General features: G+C 45.6%; 3 protein-coding genes across 4 annotated transcripts; all 3 read right to left on the bottom strand.

The window, feature by feature from the left end:
- Positions 1–337: 337 nt before the first annotated feature.
- Positions 338–6,561, bottom strand: KRT222 (keratin 222). The gene is given in 7 exon segments (XM_050327538.1): positions 338–2,083; positions 2,086–2,171; positions 3,500–3,605; positions 3,779–3,855; positions 4,161–4,381; positions 5,135–5,263; positions 6,431–6,561. Coding segments are annotated over 7 exon segments (840 nt in total). The 5' UTR covers positions 6,527–6,561; the 3' UTR covers positions 338–1,958.
- A 2,080-nt stretch (positions 6,562–8,641) lies between these two features.
- On the bottom strand, positions 8,642–11,981 carry LOC126646290 (keratin, type I cytoskeletal 12-like). 2 transcript variants are annotated; one of them, XM_050327517.1, is made up of 8 exons: positions 11,337–11,981; positions 10,952–11,034; positions 10,564–10,720; positions 10,131–10,292; positions 9,905–10,030; positions 9,303–9,520; positions 8,984–9,066; positions 8,642–8,783 (listed from the first exon to the last, which is right to left on the bottom strand). In XM_050327517.1, exons 1-8 carry the CDS (start codon positions 11,979–11,981, stop codon positions 8,686–8,688), a joined length of 1,572 nt encoding a protein of 523 aa, XP_050183474.1. In that variant the 3' UTR covers positions 8,642–8,685. The 2 variants fall into 2 exon arrangements, with proteins under 2 accessions (XP_050183474.1, XP_050183475.1); XM_050327518.1 differs by having other exon boundaries at positions 9,309–9,520.
- A 1,618-nt stretch (positions 11,982–13,599) lies between these two features.
- Positions 13,600–17,775, bottom strand: LOC126646297 (keratin, type I cytoskeletal 20-like). The gene is made up of 8 exons (XM_050327529.1): positions 17,331–17,775; positions 16,464–16,546; positions 16,102–16,258; positions 15,451–15,612; positions 15,244–15,369; positions 14,876–15,096; positions 14,307–14,347; positions 13,600–13,936 (listed from the first exon to the last, which is right to left on the bottom strand). The coding sequence occupies exons 1-8, from the start codon at positions 17,754–17,756 to the stop codon at positions 13,839–13,841; spliced, it is 1,314 nt and encodes a 437-aa protein (XP_050183486.1). The 5' UTR covers positions 17,757–17,775; the 3' UTR covers positions 13,600–13,838.
- Positions 17,776–24,190: the final 6,415 nt, after the last annotated feature.

The raw sequence follows: 24,190 nt of genomic DNA, 5'->3' as shown, positions 1-24,190 counted from the left end.
TTGCATTACAGTTTTGATGCCCACGTGGAGTTCACACTGCCACTTGTGGAAATTCAACTAGTTTATGAACAAAAGAGTAAGTTGTTTCCATAGGATGGAATCTGTAAATAATACAACAGATAGATATGTACTGACAGGGGAGAAATCACAGGAAACACATGTTATGGTAAAGATTCTGAGGGAATTTGTGTGGTTTTAATTGCAGAGGAGACCTTAGAAACTACTTGATTACAGTGCTACAGATTTTCCTGTCCACAGCTTTTCTTGTGCATTTCTCTTTCACTCCTTTCCCTTTAATATGCACACCTTGGCACACACAAAACACGCACTGGCAAACTCCATTTTAATACTTTTTTATTGTAGTACTACAATTTACTTTGGTAAGTTGGTATCCCTGTTTAAAGTGCCTTAAAGCAATTAAAACTTAGTTTAGATTCAAGTATCGTAAAATGTACAGAGTCTAAGCACAAAAAAAAAAGCTGCATAGTGGAAATACTGGAGCAGGCTGATACATTCAGGATGCCAAGTACTCAAGAGGTAACAACACCAGCTGGGGGATTCAGGTTAAGGATAATTAGCCAGCTTGATACAGTACAGACAGGACGGGGCAATATCGATGCATTGTTACCCTGAACAAATGATAGAAGCGTAAATGAACTCTGAAGGAATCTGTAGGGCCAGTTTTGTGCACATGCCACGGGTAATAAGGCAGATACTGACGCTGAAATCGATCCTTTAGCGCTGCCGGGATCCGGCAAAGCCGGAGCATTGGGGTTTCCAGGCTCTGCAATCCCGGTGGGAGCTGGGATCAGATCCTCGACGGAATCCTCACAAACAATCGTTCTTGTCCTGGTTACAGTCTGGTTTGAGTCTTTGATTGTCCCATAACCTTACAAAGGAGGAGGGATGGCTCTGTGTTTGCCCACGGCTACTCCGAGCAGGACTGGGGGGGGTTCCTTAAAGGATCTGCTTGACTTGGACTTTGAATTTGTAGCCCTTATTTTGCCCAGTTGATTTGAAGGAATAACAGTTGTACCCTGGTGTAACAGTAACTTGTCACAGATGGAGAGAGTTCCCTTCATGTTTGTCAGAAGAGGAGTTTGTTGAAGATATTTTAATGCACACTGCTACAATAAACAAAATTACCGGAATACCGGCATTAAAATGGTTAGTTGACTCCTCACATTTGAACAATTAGAGGGTAATTTCACTTGCCCTGGCTAAGAGAGCTGTAGGACAGGTGTGTGCAGACACATTGATTTTTCAGGGGAAATCACTGCTTCAAAACCAGGGGAACGGCACAGCTAAAGTGTTACTGGATTGTAATAACACTTTTAAAAATGGGTGTATAAGGATGCAAGGGAAAGACATTCTTGCTCAGTTGCTGCCTAAAAAAACGAATTTAAAAATACCAGCCACTTTTAAAAGAAAATTGTTAGTAGTTCATGTATTTTAAGAGCATCTTTGTACGTAAGTTTTGCTGTTAGAAAGAATTATTTTAAAATATATTTCTAGAATTATGACAGATGTGATATAAATTATTGCAAGGATTCCTTAGTCATTATATATATATGCAATATTGAATATGTAAGAGAGTGAAATACGCATTTCTCATTTCCAGAAAGAGAAGGCAAGTTCTCCTTTACAAAAGCAGAATATGTCAAACTATAAAGTCCTAGTTTAAATTTCGTCATATTTGGTGAAATTCTACAAAAAACAACAACCATGAGAAAATGAAAGGGCTGCACCCAGAGTATAAAACCAGTAGAAGTTGGGCTTCTTGGAATCTGAACTGCCTTGCTCCTCTCCCTGTTTTTTTAGAGGACTTTTGTACGGTTTTATCGTGTGGCTCCACGTGCCTGGTAAGGTGTGGTTGTAGCAGACAGCGGCTGTGCGAGTCCATCTGCAGTTTGCTCCCAGAGCCTGCTGGAGATGCTCTCTGGGGGAACGGGCTGGGGTTAAGGTTTGATGGAGGGGATGCTGCGGGATCTCCTCATCACCAGCCTGACCTCGATGTCGGGGAGAGTTTTCTTTTTGGTGTGCAGACACCCCTCGTCCGTGGCTGCCAGGTGGAGGTCAAACGCAGGGAGACGGACTTTTTCCTTAAGCGAGGGTTGTCCTTAAAGAAAGAGCCTTCCCATTCCTTAATGACTTCATCCACTTTTTCTGTCCTGAAACAATAAAGCAGATGTATTTATGATTTTTCGGGCAGTGCGAGTTATCTGTTTTCGGGACTGCTTTTAAAACAGGGAGAAATTGCATAATAAAGTGTTGGGTTATTTTAGATAGTACTGAGACACTCCAAGTTTTCTTTTTTTCACAAGTTCATTCTCCTGAACAGCTAAATAAAGGGTGAAGGTTCACTGTATTCTTCTTTTTGTACTTTTAGGTAGACATGGCTACAAAACCACTGCTCCAAACACATCAGGCAATTTGTTTCCCAGGAGAAAGTTTGGAATCCAGGCTCAAAAACTCTGCAAGAAGTCTCAGTGCTGTAATGGGCCAGCCAGAATTCCTGCATCTGAAAGCCTTCAGCATAGGGAGGAGAAAATCTAGTTCAGATCCAAACCTCAGAACGTAGAGCTACATTACATTAAAGAGGGAAAAAAAGAGCAGGAGAAAAATAGGGGAAAAGCCAGCTGATTCAGGAATATTTAGGGACCCAAATCCTGCTGATTTAATTCTCCTTGTGTGCATCAGGACCCAGATCAGACATTTGGGGCTCTGAGGCCTCGCCCAGCTGAGTTAAATGGCCCTTTGAGTGACTTTGTGTGACCAACCAAGCTCATGTCTGAGAATACATGTCAGGTGTGGGGTGTGTACAGTGGACCTGGTGATGGTGTTAATTTTTAATCCGAATTCCTACACTTTTTGAGCCACCAGTTCCAGTTCAGTGCTAGGGATGTGGTCCACTACAGTGTGCTTAAAGGTAGCCTTAAATTAGTCTACAAAAAAGCCTAAAGAGCAGCAGAAAAAAAATAAAATTAGTCAATCCAGTACTATTAAAGTAATTTCAGGTGAATAACACATCCTAACAGACTTTCACATGCCTACTTGGGAGCCAGGTTCTCCCTCCCCTGTTTGGGGAAACGTAGGAGTTTCCAAGGAGCAAGTTGGAGCAGCTGAGCCTGAATTTATGTGCATAAATAGGCCCCAGAGGGACTTCCCAAACGTGGTCTGGGCTCTTTGCTTTCAGCCTTAGCGAGATGAATTATTCATAGTTTCATTCTTAACAGAAATAGAAATTACAAATCAGGAGCCCCATCCTGGTATTATTTGCTTAGGAAGCCAATGCTAATAAAAAGGACTTCCAAATGCAATGTATTGTTAAGCCCTGCCATTCAGGGCACCTTCAGGAGCTGCCACTGCAGTTCTGGAGCACCTGGGCTCTGTGGGTGTGGTAAAACAGGCACCAAATAACGGAACCTCAGAGCTGCTGGAACACAACCCCCTCTGTTTACTTCCAATTGTTATTTTGTGAAACTCCTGTTTATCTTACTGTACAGTGCCATGAGCCTCAGCACTTTCCTTCATGATGTTTCCATCTAGGATCGCTTGTTTTGTCATCAGTTCCACCTTCTCTGGCTCGTGCTTCTTTACACCATCTGTAAGAGAAAATGCAGGTACACTGAGCCTGCAGAAGGGCACAGGCACGACAAGGGTCAGGAGGTGTTTTTCCTTCTGCTGAATTGGAAAAGGTACTTTTGTAATATCCAGGAATAGTTGTGAACCTCCTTTAGGGCTGAAATCCCCCAAGGGGAAGGTGTCTGAAGCTCACCTGGAGGCAGCATAAAGGTGATCTTGCTGGTGCTGGGCTTTTTGTCGTCCTTCTGGGCAGGTATCGAGCAATGGAACCTGCAGAAAACCAGAAATGATTACAGGCTTCCAGTAACACTGAATTGCTTGCATCCCAAACTTGTCCTGTGAACAGCTGTGGCTCGTTGGGTGCAGTGATTGTGCTGCTCCCTGCAATGTGTGCGACACACCGAGCGCCACAAACGGTGCAATCAGCGAAGCTTTCTTACCCTGGTGCCATTTCTATGCATTTTATACTTTAATTTTTTAATGATTGGTTCGTGCATTTACAGTGCTGAGTGTTTAAATGAGACTCTCAGAAGTGGAAGATGTATTTTAGAGCTTTTTCTCTCTGGAGTGAGTACCTGCTCTCCTCTTGCTCCAGCAGACTGCGGTACGTCGCTATCTCCTCCTCCAGCTTCATCCTCGTGTTCAGGAGAATTTCATGCTCTCGAAGCTGTTTCTCAATTCCCCTTCTCACTTCCAGCAGCTCTTTCTCCAAACATTCAATCTCACCTTCTAAATTCTGTAGCTGCATGTGGTACTGCTGCTCCGTGGCCCGCAACGAACGTTCCAAACCCTTTTCCTGGGAAATTTAACTCGTATTATAAGGTTTGGGAAAGCATGTGCATAAAGATGTTATACATGTATATGTATATATATATATATATATATATATATAATACTGGTGTATTGTTACACCAGTTCTTTTAAGATTCATTAAACATAGGAGTAAAGCTTTCAAGGTAATACTTTGGCTGAGAAATTTTTAAGTGAAATCTGTGGTAATTTAAGCCAGGATGAAACTGTTGCCCCCTCTTGAACAGCAATCCACTGCCTTGAGTTTACAGATCTCTGATTTTACCTGTGCAGTTAGACAATGTCCAGCTCAGTGCTGTATGAACACTGCCTGTGTGTTCCTGGAGCTTTTCTGTGGCACCAGAATCAGCAAACTGCTGAATTTATTTTATGACATTATTTTATCATGAATGAACTGATAACTTTGGCCCAGGCGTTCAGCGGAAGTTATAAACCTGCTGTGGATTGGTTAGGCAGAGCGACCAGGAGCTTGGTGAGGGAGCATCATGCAAATATATGTTTGTCAGGTGTGGAAACAGGACAACAGGTGTGTGTTGAGCGGCAGATCCTGCACCAGAACACGAGCTGGGTTCTGTGAGGAGCTGGAGCTCCCAAAGCTGTTCCTGTGTAGCAGCATTTCTGCTGTGTGGTGGCTGTGACTGTCACTGAAACTGACTGTGGGATAATTTACATCAAGGATGGTATTTCTTTTTTTTTTTTTTTTTTCCAGGAGATTTTGAGTCTCGTTTCTGGCTCTTACCACGGCGTGGAGAGACTCGATTTCGATCTGCATGTGGTGCCACTGCCGTCTGGCCTCGCACAGTTCTGCTCTGGCTGCCTTTAGTGCTTCTGCATCTTTGTCCATTCTTTTACTTGCACCTTCTTCTGCCTGCAGGGGACATGCAAAAGATAACAGTATTAAAAATATTCGAATCATGAAAATAGGTAGACATAAAAATATCCAGTTGGAATTTTTGTTAGAATTGTATAAATGTGCGAAAGTTCCAAGTGAAGAGTTAGCATTTTCTGTGCTGTGTAGAGGGTAAGCTGTGTTTGATGGGAACATCTCTGTCCCTGGTATCTTTGTCCTAAAGGAATTCCCATACAAATTACCCAGTTGTGCTGAGACCTTACTCACCTTTGGAGCTTAGAGGAAGTGCAGGCGGTTCAAGTTTCCAGGTATGAATAGGGTGCTCTGGGTTTAATGTATTTTTTTCCCTTTTATTTTATTAAAAGCAGGGTTTTTAAAGCCAGTCCTGAGCATGTGTGGGGTCATTTTAGATGTGGGCTCATCTTTGATAAACTTGCCTTCCCTGTCGGGGGTGCAGCTGCTGCGTGTCCGGCGCTGCTGGTGGATCAGCCAGGCTGCAGCAGATCTGGCCTGCCCTTAGCACAAACCTCCAGGATTCCTGCAACACCAGACTGCGAGGGGACACAATACCTGATTCCCCCCAAAATTTCTTCACGTTTGATAGCCCAACATCATTTTGCCATTTGGTTTCTGTTGGGTTTAGGGCTGTTTGTACCTAAATCCCCAACAGCAGCACTGTGTGTTGGTAACATTCAGTTGGGCTGTATGAGAGAATAACATATTTACTGAAGAGCAGAACACAGTTTTACTGTGAGCAACGTAAAATAGTTCCTGCAAAGGTACAGTTTTCTTTACTAGAGGGGCTAAAAATGGCAAAGCTTGCTGTATATAAATGGATTCTCTTCAGGACTCTCTTTTCCTCTGGGATAACTATGTGGAGGTAGAGGTTACCGTGTTAAAGCCTATGTCATCATCCCTTAAATCCCAGCAATAACCCTGCTGCAGGGACAGAAAGGCATCCCGATGGATTACACAGCATTCGTTCCCTGTGAATCCATACCCTAAGCAAAATCTACTTCCGAATCTTCTAGTTCACATCTTACTGCGGTAAAATCCGGATCCCTTCCCCGAAAAATCTGCTGCATTGAAAGGAGTTACTGTACCTCACAGAGGCTGCGGGAGGAACCGTACGGCCAGGGAATGGCTCCGTACGCTGCAAGGTGTGTGGCTGTGAGGAGGCATTACCTGCGTCCTTGCTGAGCTGACGGTCTTTATCTGATTTCGGGTGATGTGCGATTCATACTTTGCCCTGATCTCTCGGCGGAGCCGGGCCGGCTCCATCCTCCTCCTCCTCCTCCTCGTCGTCGTCCTCCTCCTCCTCCTCCTCCCATCCTCCCCGGCTCCCGACCCGCTGCCGGCGGGGATGCGGCCGCGGGGCCGTTAAAGCGGCAGCGGCCCATTTTGGGGACCGATGGGGGGGTTCAGAGCCCGCCAGCCCGGCCTGGCTGCAGCTTGATACGGCAAAGGATGCCACCGAAACAGCGGTTCCTAAATTAAGCGCCGAAATGAGCGTGTCGATCGATGTCTTCGTGTTTTTGTTTCTACGTAGCTGGGAGGGGGTTATAACCTCGGGAATGGGAGGGTGAGACATGCACAGCGAAGGACGAAATTGCAGCTGCCCAGCGTGAGGTGCTCTGGCAGGGGGCAGGGAAGGGCAGAGCCTCCCAGCAGCACAGCTGGATTGCTGGCAGTGCCGCTGGCAGGTGCCTCCACCACTGCTGGGATTGGCACAGAATTTCCATCCCTGAAGGTATTTTGGGAATCAGCGAGGCAAAGCCTCAGCTGTCTGAGCTGACCCAGCGTCGAGGACTGTCCCCGTTTTGGAAAAGAGCTGAGCTCCTGGGCATCCTCACACCCAACACTGCGGTGGGTTCATGGGCAGGAGCACACGAGGAGGGAGAGGACCCAGCACTACTGGTGAGCAGTACTGGTGTGGTGAGGGCTTTGGCTCCTCCTCTGCCGAGGGCAAAGTTCTGATGAATGAACACTTCAGACACCTTTCTGCTGTCAGAAAAAGGGTCTGGGGTCATCTGTGAAGGTGTTTCAGTACCTTCAGTGCCTGTTCTCGGGGTGTTGGGTACACACAGCATGCAGAATGTGTGGGGTTCTTACCCCCTTCCAGACAGTTCCCAGGTGGGTCCAGCACAGCTTGTCTGCTGTGCTGAGCTTTCTGCAAGTGATTCTTCATTTCTGGCTCACTGGAGCTCTGGATGATCCTGAGGATCTTGTCTGCTCTTGCAAGAACAGCTCTTGCCTGTTTCAGTTTTACCTCTTGCCCATTTCAGTTGTTTCAGCATTGCACAATATCAGATACGCAGTAAAAAATTTCAGGTTTCAATAAAAAAAAAATAAATTTATCAGAGAGAACGCATTTTAGGCTCTAAATAAGAGTATACATCAGTGAAATGGTAAAACAGGCAGTAAACTTTTACAAGACACTCGTCTTTTCAGAAGTTGAAGCACTGTACCAATTAAAAGTCTCCTGGTGTGCATGAGGCATCCCTGTTCTTGGCTCTGTCTGCCAGCATGTGTGAAAGGGTCTTGTGTTTGGATTTTATTTTCCTTAGCTGTCTGTCTTCCAGCTGACCCGGATTGAGATGGGAAGGTTTTGTTGTCCAGACACTTTCCACAAGTGTCTTAATTATCCTCATTCTGTGTGGTTCTAAACCCAAAACAATGGCTGTGTTTGTCACTGGTGGGACAAGGACAGTCACGTAAGAAAACCATAAGGAATCCAACAAACAAACACAAGATGTTGTACTTAGGACAGTATAAAATAAAGCTTTCTTTTTCCCTCTTTTTTTCCCAGGTGTAAGGGGAGCACCTGGCCACGAGATCCCCAAAGGCTAAGGGTAGACAGGTGTAATCAATAGTATCTTTCCTAGGATTTATGGAATTCTGAATTCTAGCTGCTTTCAGTGTTCATATTCTATTGTTGGATTTTAGTTTATAGTTCAGGCACTGGGCAGGGATTGTTTGTGATGCAGATAATGTGCTGTGGTAGTTTGCAGACTCCTGGGGCTCATGGAGCTGGAGGGGGTTCATGGAGAATGAAGGGACACTGATACCTTAAAGCTTGTTGAGTCCTTTTTATTAGTCAAGAAAACTGGAAAATGAGGTTAGAACAGCAAAATTATTTAATCTGTTGATTACTAAAGATTATAAAAAAGCAGATCTGATTAAATGTGCACTCTGTATTTCTGGTTATTGAACACAGAATTGATGATATATTTAAAGAACACTGGAAATCATAGAGGTAATGCTGATAGAGTGAAACAGGAAATACATTGCATGACTGCTAGGAATGGAAGAGCCGACTTTGTCTGATGTAAGAGTGTCTTAGTACAAAGCCAACTTTTTATCACTTCATACAAAGGAATAAAATTATTTATCCACTTCAGCTTGGAGCGAACGGATCCTTTGCCACATCAGATTGTGCCTCATATCTTCTCTTCAACTTCCTTAACATGGGATGCGACAACTTTTCCATCTACCACTTCTTCGACTATTGTCTTGATCTTTCTGGTTTTGGTTGGATCTAAACATAAACAAAAGAAAAAATATTTACCAACATGTTAAAAATGATAAAGCTGAGCAGGGCATACACAAACAGGTACCACCTTTTCCTTTCCTGTTGGCTTCTGGTTCTAATGAGCTGTATGATGTAGGATAACACGCATTATTTTATTTATAAGAATGACTTCAGAAACAAAATATTATCAACCAAGTTCTACCTACCCTGAGAAGAATCCAGTGATTGTGTCTGAGATTTGGACCCCGTCAGGGACGAGCTTTCAAACGTAACTGCCTGTCCTGCGCCCCTAGAAATGAATCAGAGACACGTGTGGTTGCAGGATGTTTGATAGAATTGGGATGAATTCCCCCTCGTGGTGGCATGGAGAGATTATTTCAGTACTGAGCAGAATGGCTCTCTCCCCTCAGTCAGTGTTATTTCAGATCACTGTATGTACCTTACTATCCCTTGGAGAAGGCTCTGCTTATTTTTACCTCTTTTACCCAGAGGGGATTTTGCTACAGAAAATAATCGGTCCCTTACACGAACTCTCCGTCCAGCAGGCGCCGGTAGGTTTCAATCTCCATCTCCAGGCGACTCTTGATGTCCAGGAGCTGCTGGTACTCGGCGTTCTGGCGCTCCATGTCAGCCCTGACCTGGAAGAGCTGGGACTCCAGGTTCCCAATCTGCAGCTGCATCTGTGACAGCTGAGCGCAGTAACCACCTTCTGTCTCTGCCAGGGTGTCTTCCAGGGATTTTTTCTGTGTAAGGATATTAAATAGTCTCTGATTAAGGGAAAAAAACCCCACCCCTCTTTACAAAGACAAAACCAGCTGAAATAGTTTAAGGGTGTGAGTAGGGCTGCATTGCTTAGAGGGTTTTATTTTCGCCTTGAAATACCGGGGTGAAAACTGGCCCTTGTCACGTCCCTGAATGTGACCATGAAAGCTCATCTGCTTTGTGATGTGCTCCTTGCAGCCCAGTTAGATATATTACTGCAATCCAGTTAGATATTTTAGTGCTATTTAGGAACAAAAGGAATGTGGGATTTAACAGGAAATAAATGCAAATCTTAAATCCTGTGGAATCGGTATTTGAAGCTGCTGAATCGGCTCTGAGCAGTCAGCAGCTCCCCTAGAACGTACCATGGCGAGCTGAGACTGCAGCTCTATTTCCAGGCTCTGCAGGGTCCGTTTTAAATCCGTGATCTCGCTCTTTCCCGACTGGAGCTGCTCAGTATTGGTGGAGATTTCCCTTTTCAGCTCCCCGCTCTGAAATGGCAAGGAAGAATAGGGTGTAATTTCGCTGTTCCAAGCACTGAACTCATTTTTTAACACGCATTTCGCTGAGTTTGCCCCCTCTGGTTGTTACCTTTTCGTTGAACCACGCCTCGGCCTCTTTACGGTTCTGCTCGGCAATGACCTCGTACTGTCCCCTCATGTCATTCAAAACCTTGGTCAGGTCAGTCCCTGGAGCAGCGTCCATTTCCACGCTGACTTGGCCCATTTCACTGCTTTGGATGCCCTGAAGCTCCTGGAGAGGTTGAAAATAAGGAAAGGTTCTGTTAATAAAAGGTTCTACCAAAAATATAGGTAAAGAAATATATGTGATATAAATTCAATTTCAACAAGGATCTCGTGTGCACGTTGCTTGCAGTCTTTCACTTGGTAAACTCAAAGAAATAAACAGCAAACAAAACAAACAGTGAAACCCAGGAAGTCCCACTGGCTTAAACAGGGGAATAATTTGATGTTTCACAATTCCATCTGCCTTGTTATGAATTCACAATGGGAAAAAAACAAACCTCCTCATGATTCTTCTTGAGATAAGCCAGTTCCTCGTTCAGGCTTTCAATCTGCAACTCCAGATCTGCCCTGGTCAGGGTCAGCTCGTCCAGGACTCTGCGCAGACCGTTGATATCGGCCTCCACACTCTGCCGAAGAGCCACTTCATTCTCATATCTGTGCATAGGCAATTAAATATTAATTTTTTTTCGTGTCTAACAAGGTCAAATGCAAACTGTTAATGTGTTTTATTGTAGCTTTTTATATGAAATCCTAATACACGTAATTCTTGTAATATTGCTTAATAGTTTTATTATGAGTATTCTGCAAGGAAAGAGATTTTTAATAGAAAAGAAGATTTTCCTTAAAATGTTAGTAAGAGTTTTTGTTGTATTAAGATTTCCTTACTTCAGCCTGAAGTCATCAGCAGCCAGCCTGGCATTATCGACCTGCAGAATGATCCTCGCGTTGTCGATGGTTGCGTTGATGATCTGGAGCACAAACAGCGTTCAGAGAATGATTTTACAGCGCAGAGGCTTCCACAGAAGCTTTGCAACGGCTTTAAACTTTGCTATCTGTGAGAGCTTTATAGAGCTGGATTCCATCGCTGCCTTCTCTTTATTCAGATCAGACAAGCCACACTGTGTGACACAGCTACAGAACTGCTTTAATGCACAGGAAAAACTCAGCAGGTGTCACAGTGCAAGGTGACAGAGGTCGCTGCAGGGGGCAGTTCTGCAGGATAAATGTGCTCTTGGTTTCTTATTTTGAATGAAAAATAAAAAAAACATACCTTGTTTCGAAGATCTTCAATGAGAGGATAGAATTTACTGTAGTCGTTCCCAGATCCAGGGGTGCCAGTGCCAGGGCCACTTTTCTCGTACCACTCACGGATCTTGCGCTCCAGCTCGGTGTTGGCGTCCTCCAGAGACCTCACCTTGTCCAGGTACGCAGCCAGACGGTCGTTGAGGTTCTGCATGGTTTCCTTTTTGGAGCCAGAAAGAAGGCCACCATCCCCAGCACCAGCAGGGCCATACCCGCCTCCAAACCCAGACCCTGAGCCACCTCCAAAGCCACTGCCAAAAACAGCGCCTGAACTGCTGCCAAAACCACTTCCCAAACCTCCCCCAAAAGCACTGCCTAAGCCACCTGCATAGCTACCACCTAAACCCCCTCCAAACCCTCCCCCAAAGCCGCTGCTGAAGCCGCTCCCAAATCCTGCACCTGAGCTGCCCCCAAAGCCCCCACCAAAACCCGAGCCCGAGCCCAACAGGGAAACAGCACCGAAACCTCCTCCAGACCCCCCGCCAAACCCCAGCCCACTGCCACCAAAGCCTCCTCCACCACCAGAACTGGACATCCTCAGGGATCCCCCGGGAAGTCCGCTCCGAGAGGAGAACTGCCGGGACCCGCCGCTGGTGCGCACGGACAGGGCCATGGTGGTCGAGGTGGGGCGGCTGTGCCCCACAGAGGGTGCACCAGAGAGCAGGGCAGAGCGGCAGCGGGGGCAGCTTTATATGGGGACAGCAGTGGGTGTTTCGGGAGCAGTCCCCACCTCCTGGGGAGAGCTCCCATCCTCTCCCTCCTGTTCCAGAGGGGACGTCAGTTCAGTACGCCCTGACCAACCAAAGCGATACGTGCCTACCGAAATTGCCAACGGGCGTGGAAATCTGATGCCCTCCAGGTGTTTGTGTGAGGGGAAATGGGTGGGGTGGGGCTGAGAATTCACGATCCTGTTCCGCCATGTGCAACGGAGCACAAAAGGTGCTTTTCGCATTCAAATCCCCTCCTAAATAATTGTTTTGTCGTTGCATATTCAGCGCTTCCTGGGTTTGGGGCTGTTCTTACAGGAGTTTGCTTAAGTCAGCAGAGCGATCCCTTTGATCCCTGCTTCCCAGTGTGCATGGCAGGAATGTCTTTCTCTTCATAATTCTCTTCTGGCAGCAGCCTCTGCTGGATTGGTGCTCCTGGATGCTTGATAGGAAGCAAGAGAAGTGACCATCAGGTGTCTGAGGGCACAGGGGGCATTCGGGAGCTTCAGGGTGATCATTAATAGGAAAACATAAATATACTGGATTGTACCCAATAGGATTTGGAATTGGGTTTTCTTTGAACTCCCTCGGTGTGATATGCAAAGAGTCTGTAGCATGTGGTATATCCCAGTTTGCATTTCAGAGCTGAAAACTGACCATCATTTCTGGTAAACGGTTCTCTCTCATCTCAAAATAAGAAATCTGATTTCTGTATTTTGTGCTTTCTATAATACAAATCTAAAGATCAAATGCAGCGCTTCTGGGTGCAGGTCTGGGCACGGGAACCCTTCCAAACCAGGGTATTTTTCTTTTGAAGTTGTTTTGGTATGGTTATCCTGGCTTAATTACATCATTGGATTTGTCAACTGACATGAGTTAATTTTTGATTTCTCTGCACCCAGGGGCAGGGGTGCTTTTGGGGCAGAAAGCAGCGGAAGATCAAAGGTGTAGGTAAAGCTTTTCTGTGGAAATGAGCTGATAGCCTGGTCTCAGTGGCTCAGGGCAGGGAGAGCAGAGGATTAGTTCTTTGGCAGCTGTTTATGTTCAGTAAATGACACCGGACAGGTGAGGTTTCAAAGGGAAGAGCTTTTTGTGTTTATGTTCTCAAGGGGAAAATGTAAACTCCTGCGACTGAGGATCCAGGTGTGGCACAGGGGCCTCCCTGTGGGATGGGGAACGTTGTTGGCCTAGGAAGGTTTGATAGAGGTGGGGGCTGTTTCAAATAGATTCTTCTTGGTGAAGAATCTTGGCTTGCTGTAGTCCTTGGTGCCATAATCATTCACAGAGGGTCAAAAATATCAAATAGGCTACTTCAATGTATTTATTCCTGTTAATTTTTTATGAAAAGCAAATTGGCACTTCTTGTTTATTTGAAAATCAGGTTTTTGTGAAGCAGCATTATGTTTGAGTGGGAATTTGTGTTCAGAGAAAGTGTGCTGAACTGATGTCTTCAGGCATTTTAAAAAACTAATACTTCTGGTTTTATCTGTCTTGGAAGCAGTTACACATATATACCAGGCTGATTAGATTCTTTTTAAATCAGGCTGCTATGTCACCATGTAAATAAACCCAAACTCTTGTAAGTTGTAACTTATTGATTTTTATTAACACTCCCCCACAATGACAAAAATTATTTGAGATTTGATAATTTGGCATTTTTCAACCCTGCTGGGGTTTAGGGGAATTAGATGGGATTCTTTATAAGTATTTTAGTTTTGGCATCAGGTCCAGGAAGCACAGAGGCCTCTCCTCTGCTGCTGCCTTTAGATCTTCTCCTCGAACTCTCTGACCTCAGAGGAGACGACCTTGCCATCAACCACTTCCTCAACTATGGTCTTGATCTTCTTCATTTTACTTGATTCTGCGAAGGAAATGGAAAAGGGAATTAATTAAATACAATGTAGATGGACAGAGTCACGTTGCTGCAGTACTGGCAGCCAGTGAGGAAATAGTGAAAAGCATCTTCAATCCACAGGTACTCAAGGTAAACTTTGGGGGTGTGCAGGATGTGCTTTCTCTTCCACTGGACATTATGTTGCTCACAGACTACAGTGGACACTGGGTTCAATAACTCCCTATCCCTCTGATGGTTTTGCCTCAGTTTAGCACAAATTTTTAGACCTAAAACCTTGGAATGGTTTTACACCAAAATGAATTTTTTTTGCTAGTAAACTGGGTGATTATTTGCTCTGAAGCAGGCATCAAAACAGAAGGAAGTTGGTGGGACATACCTTTTTCAGTTTCTGCTGTAGATAATTGCAATTCGAAATGCCTGTTCAAATGATAAATCAGAAAACATAAATATATGGGGCCTAATGGCTTGAAGGAACATCCTTGTACATTTCCCATGCATTTGATCGTGCCCTTTCATCAAAACATTAAAATGAGTTCTCTCTGGTAAGCATAAGCTGTAGGTGCCATTAATCTGCAGACTCATCTCTACAACACCAGGACTTCAGCTCATGCCCAGTCTAGTTCCTGAGAGAACAGCTGAACAGGCAGGACCTGGGGGGAAGATCCACTGCCTGCTTGCCCCGCATGGACAAGCCCATCCAGAAGTGAATTACGGATGCTCCTGGTGTGTGAACATCTACCCAGTGACCCAGCTCACAGAGCAACAGCCTGCAGGCTGAGAGAGCCCACCTCAAAACTCACAGCAGCTCCAGTAACCCAGCCTGAACTGCAGCCTGCTGTGATTTGGGGCTCAGAGCTGGGCAGTGGACTCCCCTCACCCCAAAGCAGCCGGAGAGTGGCAGATTTACAGCAACCCCAGCACGCAAGGCCCTGTGTGTGTGCTCACCCGCTCTCCTCTCCCTCCAGCAGCCGGCGGTACGTGGCGATCTCCATCTCCAAGCGAGTCTTGATATCCAGCAGGATGCTGTACTCGCTGTTCTGAGCCTCCATGTCAGCTCGGAGCTGCCTCAGCTGGGCCTCCAGGCTGGCGATGGTGGCCTGGATCTGGGAGAGCTGGTAGCTGTACCGTGCTTCTGTCTCAGCCACCGAGGCCTCGAGGGTCTGTCTCTACAGCCCATGGGAAGAGCAGAGGCATTTTATTCAGAGGATACACTTTTTGTGTTAAAAGAACCTTTTGATTGCAATCATTTCTATATTTATCCGTGCAACTGTCTGCTACCAGCAGTCCTTATCTCAGTGCTCTCTGTTATTTACCATGTTCAGCTGGGACTGTAATTCCAGCTCCAGGCTCTGGAAGATCTGTCTCCGTTCCGTGATCTCTTTCCTCTGGACTTGGAGCTGTTCAACGTTGACGGCGACTTCCTGGTTCAGTTCTGCTGTCTGGAATGAGGAACGGAGGGACCGTGAACTGCGGCCAGGCACGACCGAGGCTGCTGCCAATGTTTAAGCAGCTGACCTTACCTGCTTTTCAAAATGCTCTTTGGCTTCCTGGCGGTTCTTTTCTGCCATTTCTTCGTACTGCTTTCTCATGTTTTCCATAATAGCTGCCAGGTCGGTGCTGGGAGCAGCATCCACGGCCACGTTCACGGAGCCGCTCACCTCTTTGCGCAGCCGGTTGCAGTCCTGCAGGAAAGGGGGGCTTTGTAAGCACCATCTGCAGGGAGCTCTCACTCCTGGGTGTTGGAACCAGGCTCAAAAATCGACACACGGAGCAGTAATCCCTAAAATAGCACCTCAGGGCAAGACAACTTAATCACCTTGTAAATATTGTTTACTATTTTGCAGCAATAAATGCCGTATCATAGGTAAATGTCTTATAAAAAGATGATTTGCTTGGGACTGGATCTGTGGAATGAGGGTAGAAGTCATGGCTCCCATGTGTGTACTTTTTGGGGTAGGAACTCCTGAACCATACATTATTATTTGAGAAAACCTGGAATGGAGGTTTCTATTCCTGGAATGGAGGAGTGTTCAGCCTTTGTTTCCTGACAGCTCGGATGTCCCTTAGTGCCACACACGGTTATCCAGGAAGGATAGAAATGCTTCCTAGCGAGGCTGTTTATGTTTTCCACTTAACACCCCTCTCCCCTGGCAGTGCTCAGCTGCCCTCACCTCCTCATGGTTCTTCTTAAGGAAAATGAGCTCCTCGTTCACGCCCTCGATCTGGGCCTCCAGGTCAGCTTTGGTCAGAGTGAGGTCATCCCGGACGCGGAGCAGCCCCGTAATGTCACTCTCCACGCTCTGCTTGAGCAGGTGCTCGTTCTCAAACCTGCAAAAGAGGGTGTCTTTTGTCATCATTGGGATGAAACAGGTCGGTGTGAATGCTGGAATCAGTAACTCCCACAGTCGTTGTGAAATGTTCACTGAACTCTAAGTTGGAAAACATTCGCTTCTCGGCACTGATGCCGGTAACTAGAAGCTCTCCTAAGTAAGAGGAGCAGGAAAGGGAATTGATATAAAATCACAGAACTTACTTCAGTCTAAAGTCATCAGCAGCCAGCTTGGCATTGTCGATCTGCAGGACAAGCCTGGCATTTTCCAGCTGGGCAGCAGCAATCTAAAGGGAATGGTGGACAAGCAATAAGGCTTTGCACAGAAATGCAGTCCTGATCCTTCCCTGGGAATGAGTACTGCAGGAGGGCTTCATCCCACTTCACTTCATCTGTCTGTCAGTCAGCTGGGTTTAAGCTAAGTTCCCTCTGAAGGGCATGGAAAGAATTAGGGGTCTCCAAAAGGCAAATTGTCCTGTCATAAACTAAGTGTATCAAATGGGATGAACTGGTCTCTGAAGAGATCTGCTTTTAAAGGCTGGGAAATAGAACTGATACAAAATAAGAGGGGAAAGATTGAAGGAAGGTCTGGAAATATGATTTGACAAACCTGGCAGCTAGTTGCTGGGAATATTTCATGGTTTCCAGTGGTAATTTACTATTTTAAGTAGTGATCTATTATTTTTCTCTGAGCATTTGCCCTTCTTTTCTGAAAAACCACTCTGAAATAGAGAGCTGCTAAAACTATATTTAAATATGTAGATTACCATCAGTACTTTCTCTAATTAAAATCACCTAAGGCAAATATCATAGAATTGGTTCATTTTGAGTCAAAGGTTTTTCTTGTATAAGATTACTCACATCTGCAGGCATATATCTGGTATTACAAATTATGGAAAATCTGTCACTAATTTGTAGCCGATCAAAACGAAGCCTTTATTTTTCTTAGCTGAGAATTTGAAACCGCAATTTGAAAAAATTTGAAAAAAGCACATTTTCTGCAATGGGTTATTCTCTGTCTCCCCAGTAACCGCAATCCCTACCTTTACAGAGGGCCCTGCCATCCCTTACCTTGCTTCGGAGCTCCTCGATGGTTCTGAAGTAGGAGCTGTAGTCCTGCCCCACGCTCGTGGTGTTCTTCTCGTACCACTCCTTGATCTGCCTCTCGATCAGGGAGTTCGCCTTCTCCAGCGAGCGCACCCTCTCCAGGTAGGAAGCCAAGCGGTCGTTGAGGTTCTGCATGGTGGATTTCTCGTTGCCAGCCAGCAGGACGTCGCTGCCGGTGATGCTGAGCTGGAGGCTCCCACCCAAGGCTCCCTGGCCGAAGCCGGTGCTGGTGGACACGCGGGTGCCGTAGCCCCCGGCCCCGCCGTACACGCTGGGTGCCTGGAGCTTCTGGAGGGACATTTTCCTGGAGCTCAGGCCGCTGATGCTGGGAGCCGAGGGCTGCAGGCGGGTGCTGGTGCCCCACTGGATGCTGCGGGTGGAGAAGGCCATTTCTGCTCTTGGTCCTGCCGGGAGGATTTGGGTGAATCAGCACGGGCAGAGATGGGCAGTGAGGAGCTGCCTGTGTGCTGTTGCACCTTTATACCGGGTCCAAGAGGAAGCACAGTGGCTGCAAACCCCACCTCTGTTGACACAGAACGTTCACTGGTGTCAGCACAAAGAGCACCCAGGATATTGCTCCCCACCCCCCACTTCCCATAATAGAAAGGGATTTTCATCTGTTCATGTTTGAGGAACTCTCCCCAGGTAGTTTGGCTTGCTTTGTTAGTGTTTTGTATAAAAGATAAAGCACAAATGATCTGTTGAATCATTTATAACCGTGTGCTTGCAGCCATCCTCTCTGTAGCCCTTTGGAACAAATGAGTAGGTCCTTACCCCCCTGTGCAGTGCATGAATTTAAAATGAGAGTTGTCTGTACGTGACAAGAGACTTATAACATTTATATTTGCAATCAAGTGCGTATTTCTGTTGACTAAGAAATAACTTGGGCCTCAGGACAGTCTAGAACAGTGTATAAATGACTAGAAAGGAGGCAGCTGTACTTCCATGTGAATCCATTTCATAGTAAGCACAAACCAACATCCACACTGCCAGTGGAGAGTGGAGCCTGTTGCCATCAGCTTGCATTGAATATGTGTTTGTTTGGTATTAGAAAACCCTTGCAAGAGGAACTCAGGCTTTCAGTACAGTTGAAATTAAGCAGGAAGAGTATTTCTTTGTCCCTAAATGAAGCAAGAGGAATGAGAATATTGGAGGCCTACGCTGCCCACTGTGTTTCACAGAGCAGCTGCTGTACATGCTGATCCCCCACCCTGGGGCAAGGAGATTGGTGAGACTCTGAGCTTTTGGGGGCATCAAACGGTATGGAGGCACCTGCACCTTTCTGAGAACACCCAACCCTGGATATTTGAGAATCAGTACTGCCAAGTTTTTTAAGCTACTGAGCTAGGGATTAGTCTAACTAGTACTGGCTCAAGGCACAGAGTTAAACTGTCCTACTTACACACAGCTTCCAAACCAAAAATGATCAGTGTCCATGGCAGGACTTTTTTCTAGGAGGATGCTGTGGATTGTCTTTGGACCTTGAACGTCTTTGGGCGTAACTGATAATGAAAAACATTTATGAGATGTGTTATCAAAGTACACTGGCTGTGATGTTTGGTCTGTCATTACGGAGGCTCCAGCTGGATCATGTTCTGTTCATTAAAATTATTCAGGCTGAGTAAGAATTGATCATCTTATCAGGGCAGAGCTTATACCTTTATAGCCATAAGAGGAGTACAGAAGAGATCCTGATGCACTTATGTCTCATCTCTGTATCTCACTCCTAGATCTCTGCAGGATTTTTTGACAGTCTATTTAAGAGAAAACATTCTGCTTTGTCTTCTCAGTATTTATTGAAATTAGTTTCTGTATAACCTTGCTGGTGCTTTTTCTAAACATCACTTGGAGGTTCTATTTTTTTCTTTTAATGAGTAAAAATTCAGGAATCTTAATTAAAGTGGTAGTCAGGGTTAGGTGAGACATTTGCTTTGTGTTGTGGCTCTGCAGCTTCTGTTCAGGGTCAACCTCCAGCAGCTATGTTCTTTCCAGAGCCCTCTGGACTATTAAGCAGAAGTGTCTGAGGCAGATGCAAGGGGAAAGCACAGAGCAATGGCATCGTGCAGACCTGATGTGAAAAAATGCTGGGCTGAATTTTCTTGGTGCTGTTTTAATCCTTTTCTCAAATGTGGGTTCATGGGTAACATCTCCTTCAGTGGCGTGCTCGGTCAGAGGGGGTGTTCTGCAGACACAGTAAAACATTACAGCGACACTAACGGATTGTTTGACTTCATGAAGAAATGCTGTCTGTGTGGCAGAGGTTCAATGGCATTACGGAGCCCGTAAGAGATAAGTCCTGCAGGGCTCTGATAACGCGAATGCCATTCGGGCTGACTCACCCGGTGCCAGCCAGCCACGGGCAACCAGTCTGGAGAGTTCAAGGAAAAAAAGACACACCCAGCTTTGGGGCTGTGTTTCTGCTGCCTTTAGGTGGAATAGATGCCTCTCTTTTGGCTGACTTAAGAGATTTGAATAAAGCAAAGTCTTTTAGTTCAGTCTTTAGCAAAAAAAAAAAAAAAAAAATCCATTCTAGGGGTGAAGTCCAACAACTTCTTTGTTGGTCCCTGTAACTGTGTTTGGGTTTGGGGTCATAAGAGTTTGAATCTGAACATTTGCAGCCTTACACTGTCTGCCTCACATACAGTTTTCTTTCCCCTCATTTCCCTCTCCTTTTTATCTTCTGTCCAATGAAAACACCTCTATCATCAAACCACTGCACCTTATTTCTTTCTGCTTGGAGCTGTGACCAGAGGGGTAAAGTTAAAGCATTTCTTTAAATATTTATGGTACTTAGAGAAGTGTTCCAGCTCTTGGAGTGGTGCACGAGGCAGTGTGTGGGTTCCATCCCTCCCCAGCCACAGGTGGAAAATGAAAGTCAGGAGCTGCCTTTCCTGTCTCAGCTGCTCTCCTCCAACAGAATCAGATCTCAGTGCCAACAAAAACAGCTCCAGGCCACACAAACGAGCCTTCTCTTTTCTCTCCCCCAAAAGTGCCATTAAGATCAGCTCTAACTGAGGACTGCAGGCAGATCTCTCTCCCTTGTAAAAACCCTGAGCAAACCATGAGAAAATATTACATATTTATGTGATTCAGGAGGCAAATACAATTTTCATGACCCTGTGCAAATATATGCACACACTGAGTGTACCCCATAAAGGGTATGTGCAAACACACTGCACTGCACCTGTTCACATCTGTGTAGATTTTTTTGCTGGCTTTAAAAAAAAAAATCCTTGTGGTTCTGGGGGACCTGACTTTGTGTCCTGCTTGAATTAAATAGATCAGAATTAAAACTCCATTTTCCCCCGGGGTATGATTGCACTCGTACTGCCAGGAGGTGCCTGGGCAGAGGCAGGGCTGCAGCTTCTTGTTCAGAACCTCCCTGGAAAACCATCCTTTCAGTGATGCATCCCAGTGACCCCCCACGGCATCCCCTCTCCCGGGGTTTGTTCAACCAGGAGCAAGCTGTGGGCTGCCTGGAACCCGAAACACCGTGCCAGCATCCCGGATCTGCATCAGGCAATCAGGTATATTAAAAAAAAAAAATCCAAATAAAGGAAACGGAGCCGAAAATCCGCCTTCCTACTCCCCTGGAGAAAGTTTGGCGCTGCTGCGGGGCTGTTCATTACACGAGTGCTGCAGCAGAAGTTTTTTTTCCAGTTAGAAGTCGCTGGCAGGGCTGGGACGGGCTCCGTGCGGATCTCCCTGGTTGTCACTAGAGGCCACCACCGGCCTTCGGAACTGGAGCTCTCCAGCCCTCCCGTGCCAAGCGGCAGAATCCAGCGAGGGATGGAACTCACGGCTTACATAAGGAAATGGCTCGTAGATCCATCCACACCTCCCGACATCCAAAAGAAATGGGTTTTTTTGCATCACTCGTGGCCAAACATGTCAAAAGGAATATTTCTCTTCGGAGCCATCAGCCCTAATGAAAGTGCTTGTGTGAGGAGTGGGTTTTGGAAGCAATGGCAACAAGTATGAGCTGTCTTTTCAAATCCTGACAGCTAAACCTTTGAGAGCAGGATGTTCATCATTATCACTTCAAATTACACCCTTCGTTATGAAGATCTGGGTATCTCAGTTTTCAGGCAGTGATAAACTCTGAAGGAAGGGTTACTTTGGTTGTATTTCTGTGGTTTTTGTTGTGCACAGTAGCGCTGTTATTTCCAGTGGATCCATTCCCAGAATGTCTTGGTGACTGGTTTGGGGCTGTCTCTGCCAAGGTTAACCTGGGAGCAGACCCTGAGTGCTGAAACAGCTTCCAAAAATTGGTCATTTGTCTCACTAATAAGGCATGAAAAAGTGGTTTTTTTCCCCCTGCACTGATAACTTCACAATCACACTTCTTGTCTGCTTGCAGCAACATTGCAGATTTCCTGCTTTGAAATTGCTCTGGCAAGAGTCTCTTCCAGTGTGTTTGTTTGATGCATTTGATGTTTTCTTTTCTCATATGGATGGTTTGGGGGTCCAGAGGCAGCAGATCATTGACTTCTGTTCTGTAGGTCTTAGCTACTTCAGCGTGTTTGTATCTCCTTTTCCCTGCCTGCTCCAACCAATTTTTCCTCTTAATTGAAATACACTTTTCTCAAATTATATTCCTCAGTTTTGTTGCTTGCTACAGAGCCTAATAACAGCCCGTCACACTGACTCCTTTGGACTTGTCCCTAGGACATTGGAAAGCCAAAAAAATTTACCCTCAAAGTCTAGATAGTTATTGAAAGTGTCTTCACCACAGCTGGCATTATGATTTTATGCCTTTAAGCTCCTGATGCATATTCAGACATTCAAAAGGCAAATTAGGGTGTCCAGGAGAAGCAGCCCTGCACCTGCCTCACCATTAGGTCATGTCCCACACCAGGAGCTCCTGCCACAGGGACACTCCAAACTGTCAGCCATCCATGCTTCTGTTTCGTGCCATATTTGTGCACGCAGTGGGTTTATGGCAGCCCCAGGCCTGGGGCTCAAGTAGCTCATTTCAGTATAGTCACACCATTAAAGATACCATAAAAATGCAGCTTGAAAAGAAATAAAAATTTTACAGAGGGAGCAATGATGAGGAAGCAACACCTAAACCATTAGCTGTGATTTCTCAAACATCCTGGTAGAGTCAATAATTAAGATGCTTTTGCTGTATAATGCAGGACGTGGAGGGGCAGGGGGTGCAGCCTCACCAGCATTTTTCTTTTCTTGCTTCCCTGTTTATATAGATCCTTCCTTTTTCTAAATGATTCATACACAGGAACAGGCATCTCCCAGCAAAAACTTTAGAAACCTTTATAGGTCAGGGTGTGGACATTGTGAAATGTTTTACCGGCTCTTCTACCTATTCTCTCTGCTTCAATAGTCCCTGGAACCAGCAGGTTTAGCAGCGCCCTGATGGCGAGATTTCCTTTCTTCTCCCTCTGAAATGACCTTTTTAATTTTGCATCCCCACTAACAAGGAACAGAAAGCAAAAATCTTTGCGTTCTGCAGAAGTGGCTGTTGATAAATAAGGCCAAGCCCTGGCGGTGTGGGGCCAGCTCCCCAGAAGAATGTGTGATTAACAGCGCAAACTGCGGCTGCATTACCTCATCGCACACCTCTTCCAGGGGATCAACACTTCACTTACCAGGGCTGCTCTATTGTAATACACCTTAATAAGTTTTAACATTTCTACAAGTGAAATGAGCTGTGACTCATGCCCAGGCTGGAGTGCAGTCAAGGCTCTTGGAAATCACGCTGAGGATTATTCCGTGCAGGACTGCCTTAAATGGCAGGTGAAACTGCGAGGAGCCAGCTGTGAGCGCTGATGGTTTCAGCCTCCTTTTATAGGCTGAGTTCCTGTGTCTTGTTGGTTTGCAGGAGTGTTGTTGCATCATTCACTTAGAGTGAGAGATGCAGTTCTTTCCTGCTCATAATTCTTTGTTGTCCATTTATGGGAAATAGAATCTATTCCCTTGGAGGGGGGTTATATTTTATGGTACTTCAAATTTTTCAAGTTGCACTTCCTTTGGTCCTGGCTCTGTCATTTCCTTGGTGCCAAAACAGCACTTCTGTGTGTATGGAATAGTGAGGGAGACAAAACACCAGCTGGCAGAGTTCCATCAGTTTCAATACAGTGAATTAATAAACCAATTTTTCAAGCCATACAGCATCATACTCCCAAAGATTTCCTTCCCTTCAAGCTGCTGCTCTGAGATTACGAGAAGCACCACTTGTGCCATCTGTTAAACCCTCCCAAACACTACAAAGCCACCAAAGCCACCAGCACAGTGTTCTGTACAGGGCTCATTTCAGCCAGGCTGCTGACACAGGCACACTGAAGAACATCATCAGAGTATGTGCAGGGTCCTGACCAGCTGTAAACACTTGGAATGAATCAATGGAATTATCTCTTCCGAGCAATCAGACACAGACAGGATTGCTGCGAGTGGGGAATGGCTCTTCAGGAAGTTGTATTATCTAATAGCCGGGCTAAGTAGAAGCTGTGAAGTGATGAATTCTAATTTAGTGGCTATCAGTGACTTTCTTTGCAGCCTTGAGCAAGTTGTGTCATCTCTTTTTCCAATTTCTCAAGCAATAAAACGGGAATGTTAATACTGCCCCCGTTCATTATCTGCCTGGCTTCATCTCTCTGTGTGGTGTGAGAATATGATGTTAACAGTGCATGCAAGTGGTAAATATTAGCATCATTATTTATTATTTAAGGTGCAGACCCACCCTAAATACATTTAGAAATGCATAACTTATCTACCAGAGCACGAATTCAGAGGCAATGAGTAACCAGCAGATACAGGGCACACATGGCCGGTGACACGAGCAGTCCAGCTGGGAGGAAACCTGC

This window comes from Myiozetetes cayanensis, unplaced genomic scaffold (genome assembly GCF_022539395.1).
Source record: "Myiozetetes cayanensis isolate MyiCay16 unplaced genomic scaffold, myiCay2020 scf34, whole genome shotgun sequence".
NCBI lineage: Eukaryota > Metazoa > Chordata > Aves > Passeriformes > Tyrannidae > Myiozetetes > Myiozetetes cayanensis.
Note: the sequence above shows the minus strand (reverse complement) of the source record. Positions and strands in the feature narration are given on the sequence as shown.

Excerpts from the sequence above, each read along its gene's own strand:
- LOC126646297 (XM_050327529.1), bottom strand. The coding sequence starts at position 17,756 with ATGGCCTTCTCCACCCGCAGCATCCAGTGGGGCACCAGCACCCGCCTG. Across the intron at positions 16,259-16,463 it reads GCTGATGACTTTAGACTGAA|GTTTGAGAACGAGCACCTGC; the intron begins GTAAGTTCTGTG and ends CCTCTTTTGCAG. Across the intron at positions 13,937-14,306 it reads TACAGCAGAAACTGAAAAAG|AATCAAGTAAAATGAAGAAG; the intron begins GTATGTCCCACC and ends TTTCCTTCGCAG.
- LOC126646290 (XM_050327517.1), bottom strand. The coding sequence starts at position 11,981 with ATGGCCCTGTCCGTGCGCACCAGCGGCGGGTCCCGGCAGTTCTCCTCT. Across the intron at positions 11,035-11,336 it reads TTGAAGATCTTCGAAACAAG|ATCATCAACGCAACCATCGA; the intron begins GTATGTTTTTTT and ends TTTGTGCTCCAG. Across the intron at positions 10,031-10,130 it reads AGGCGTGGTTCAACGAAAAG|AGCGGGGAGCTGAAAAGGGA; the intron begins GTAACAACCAGA and ends TTGCCATTTCAG.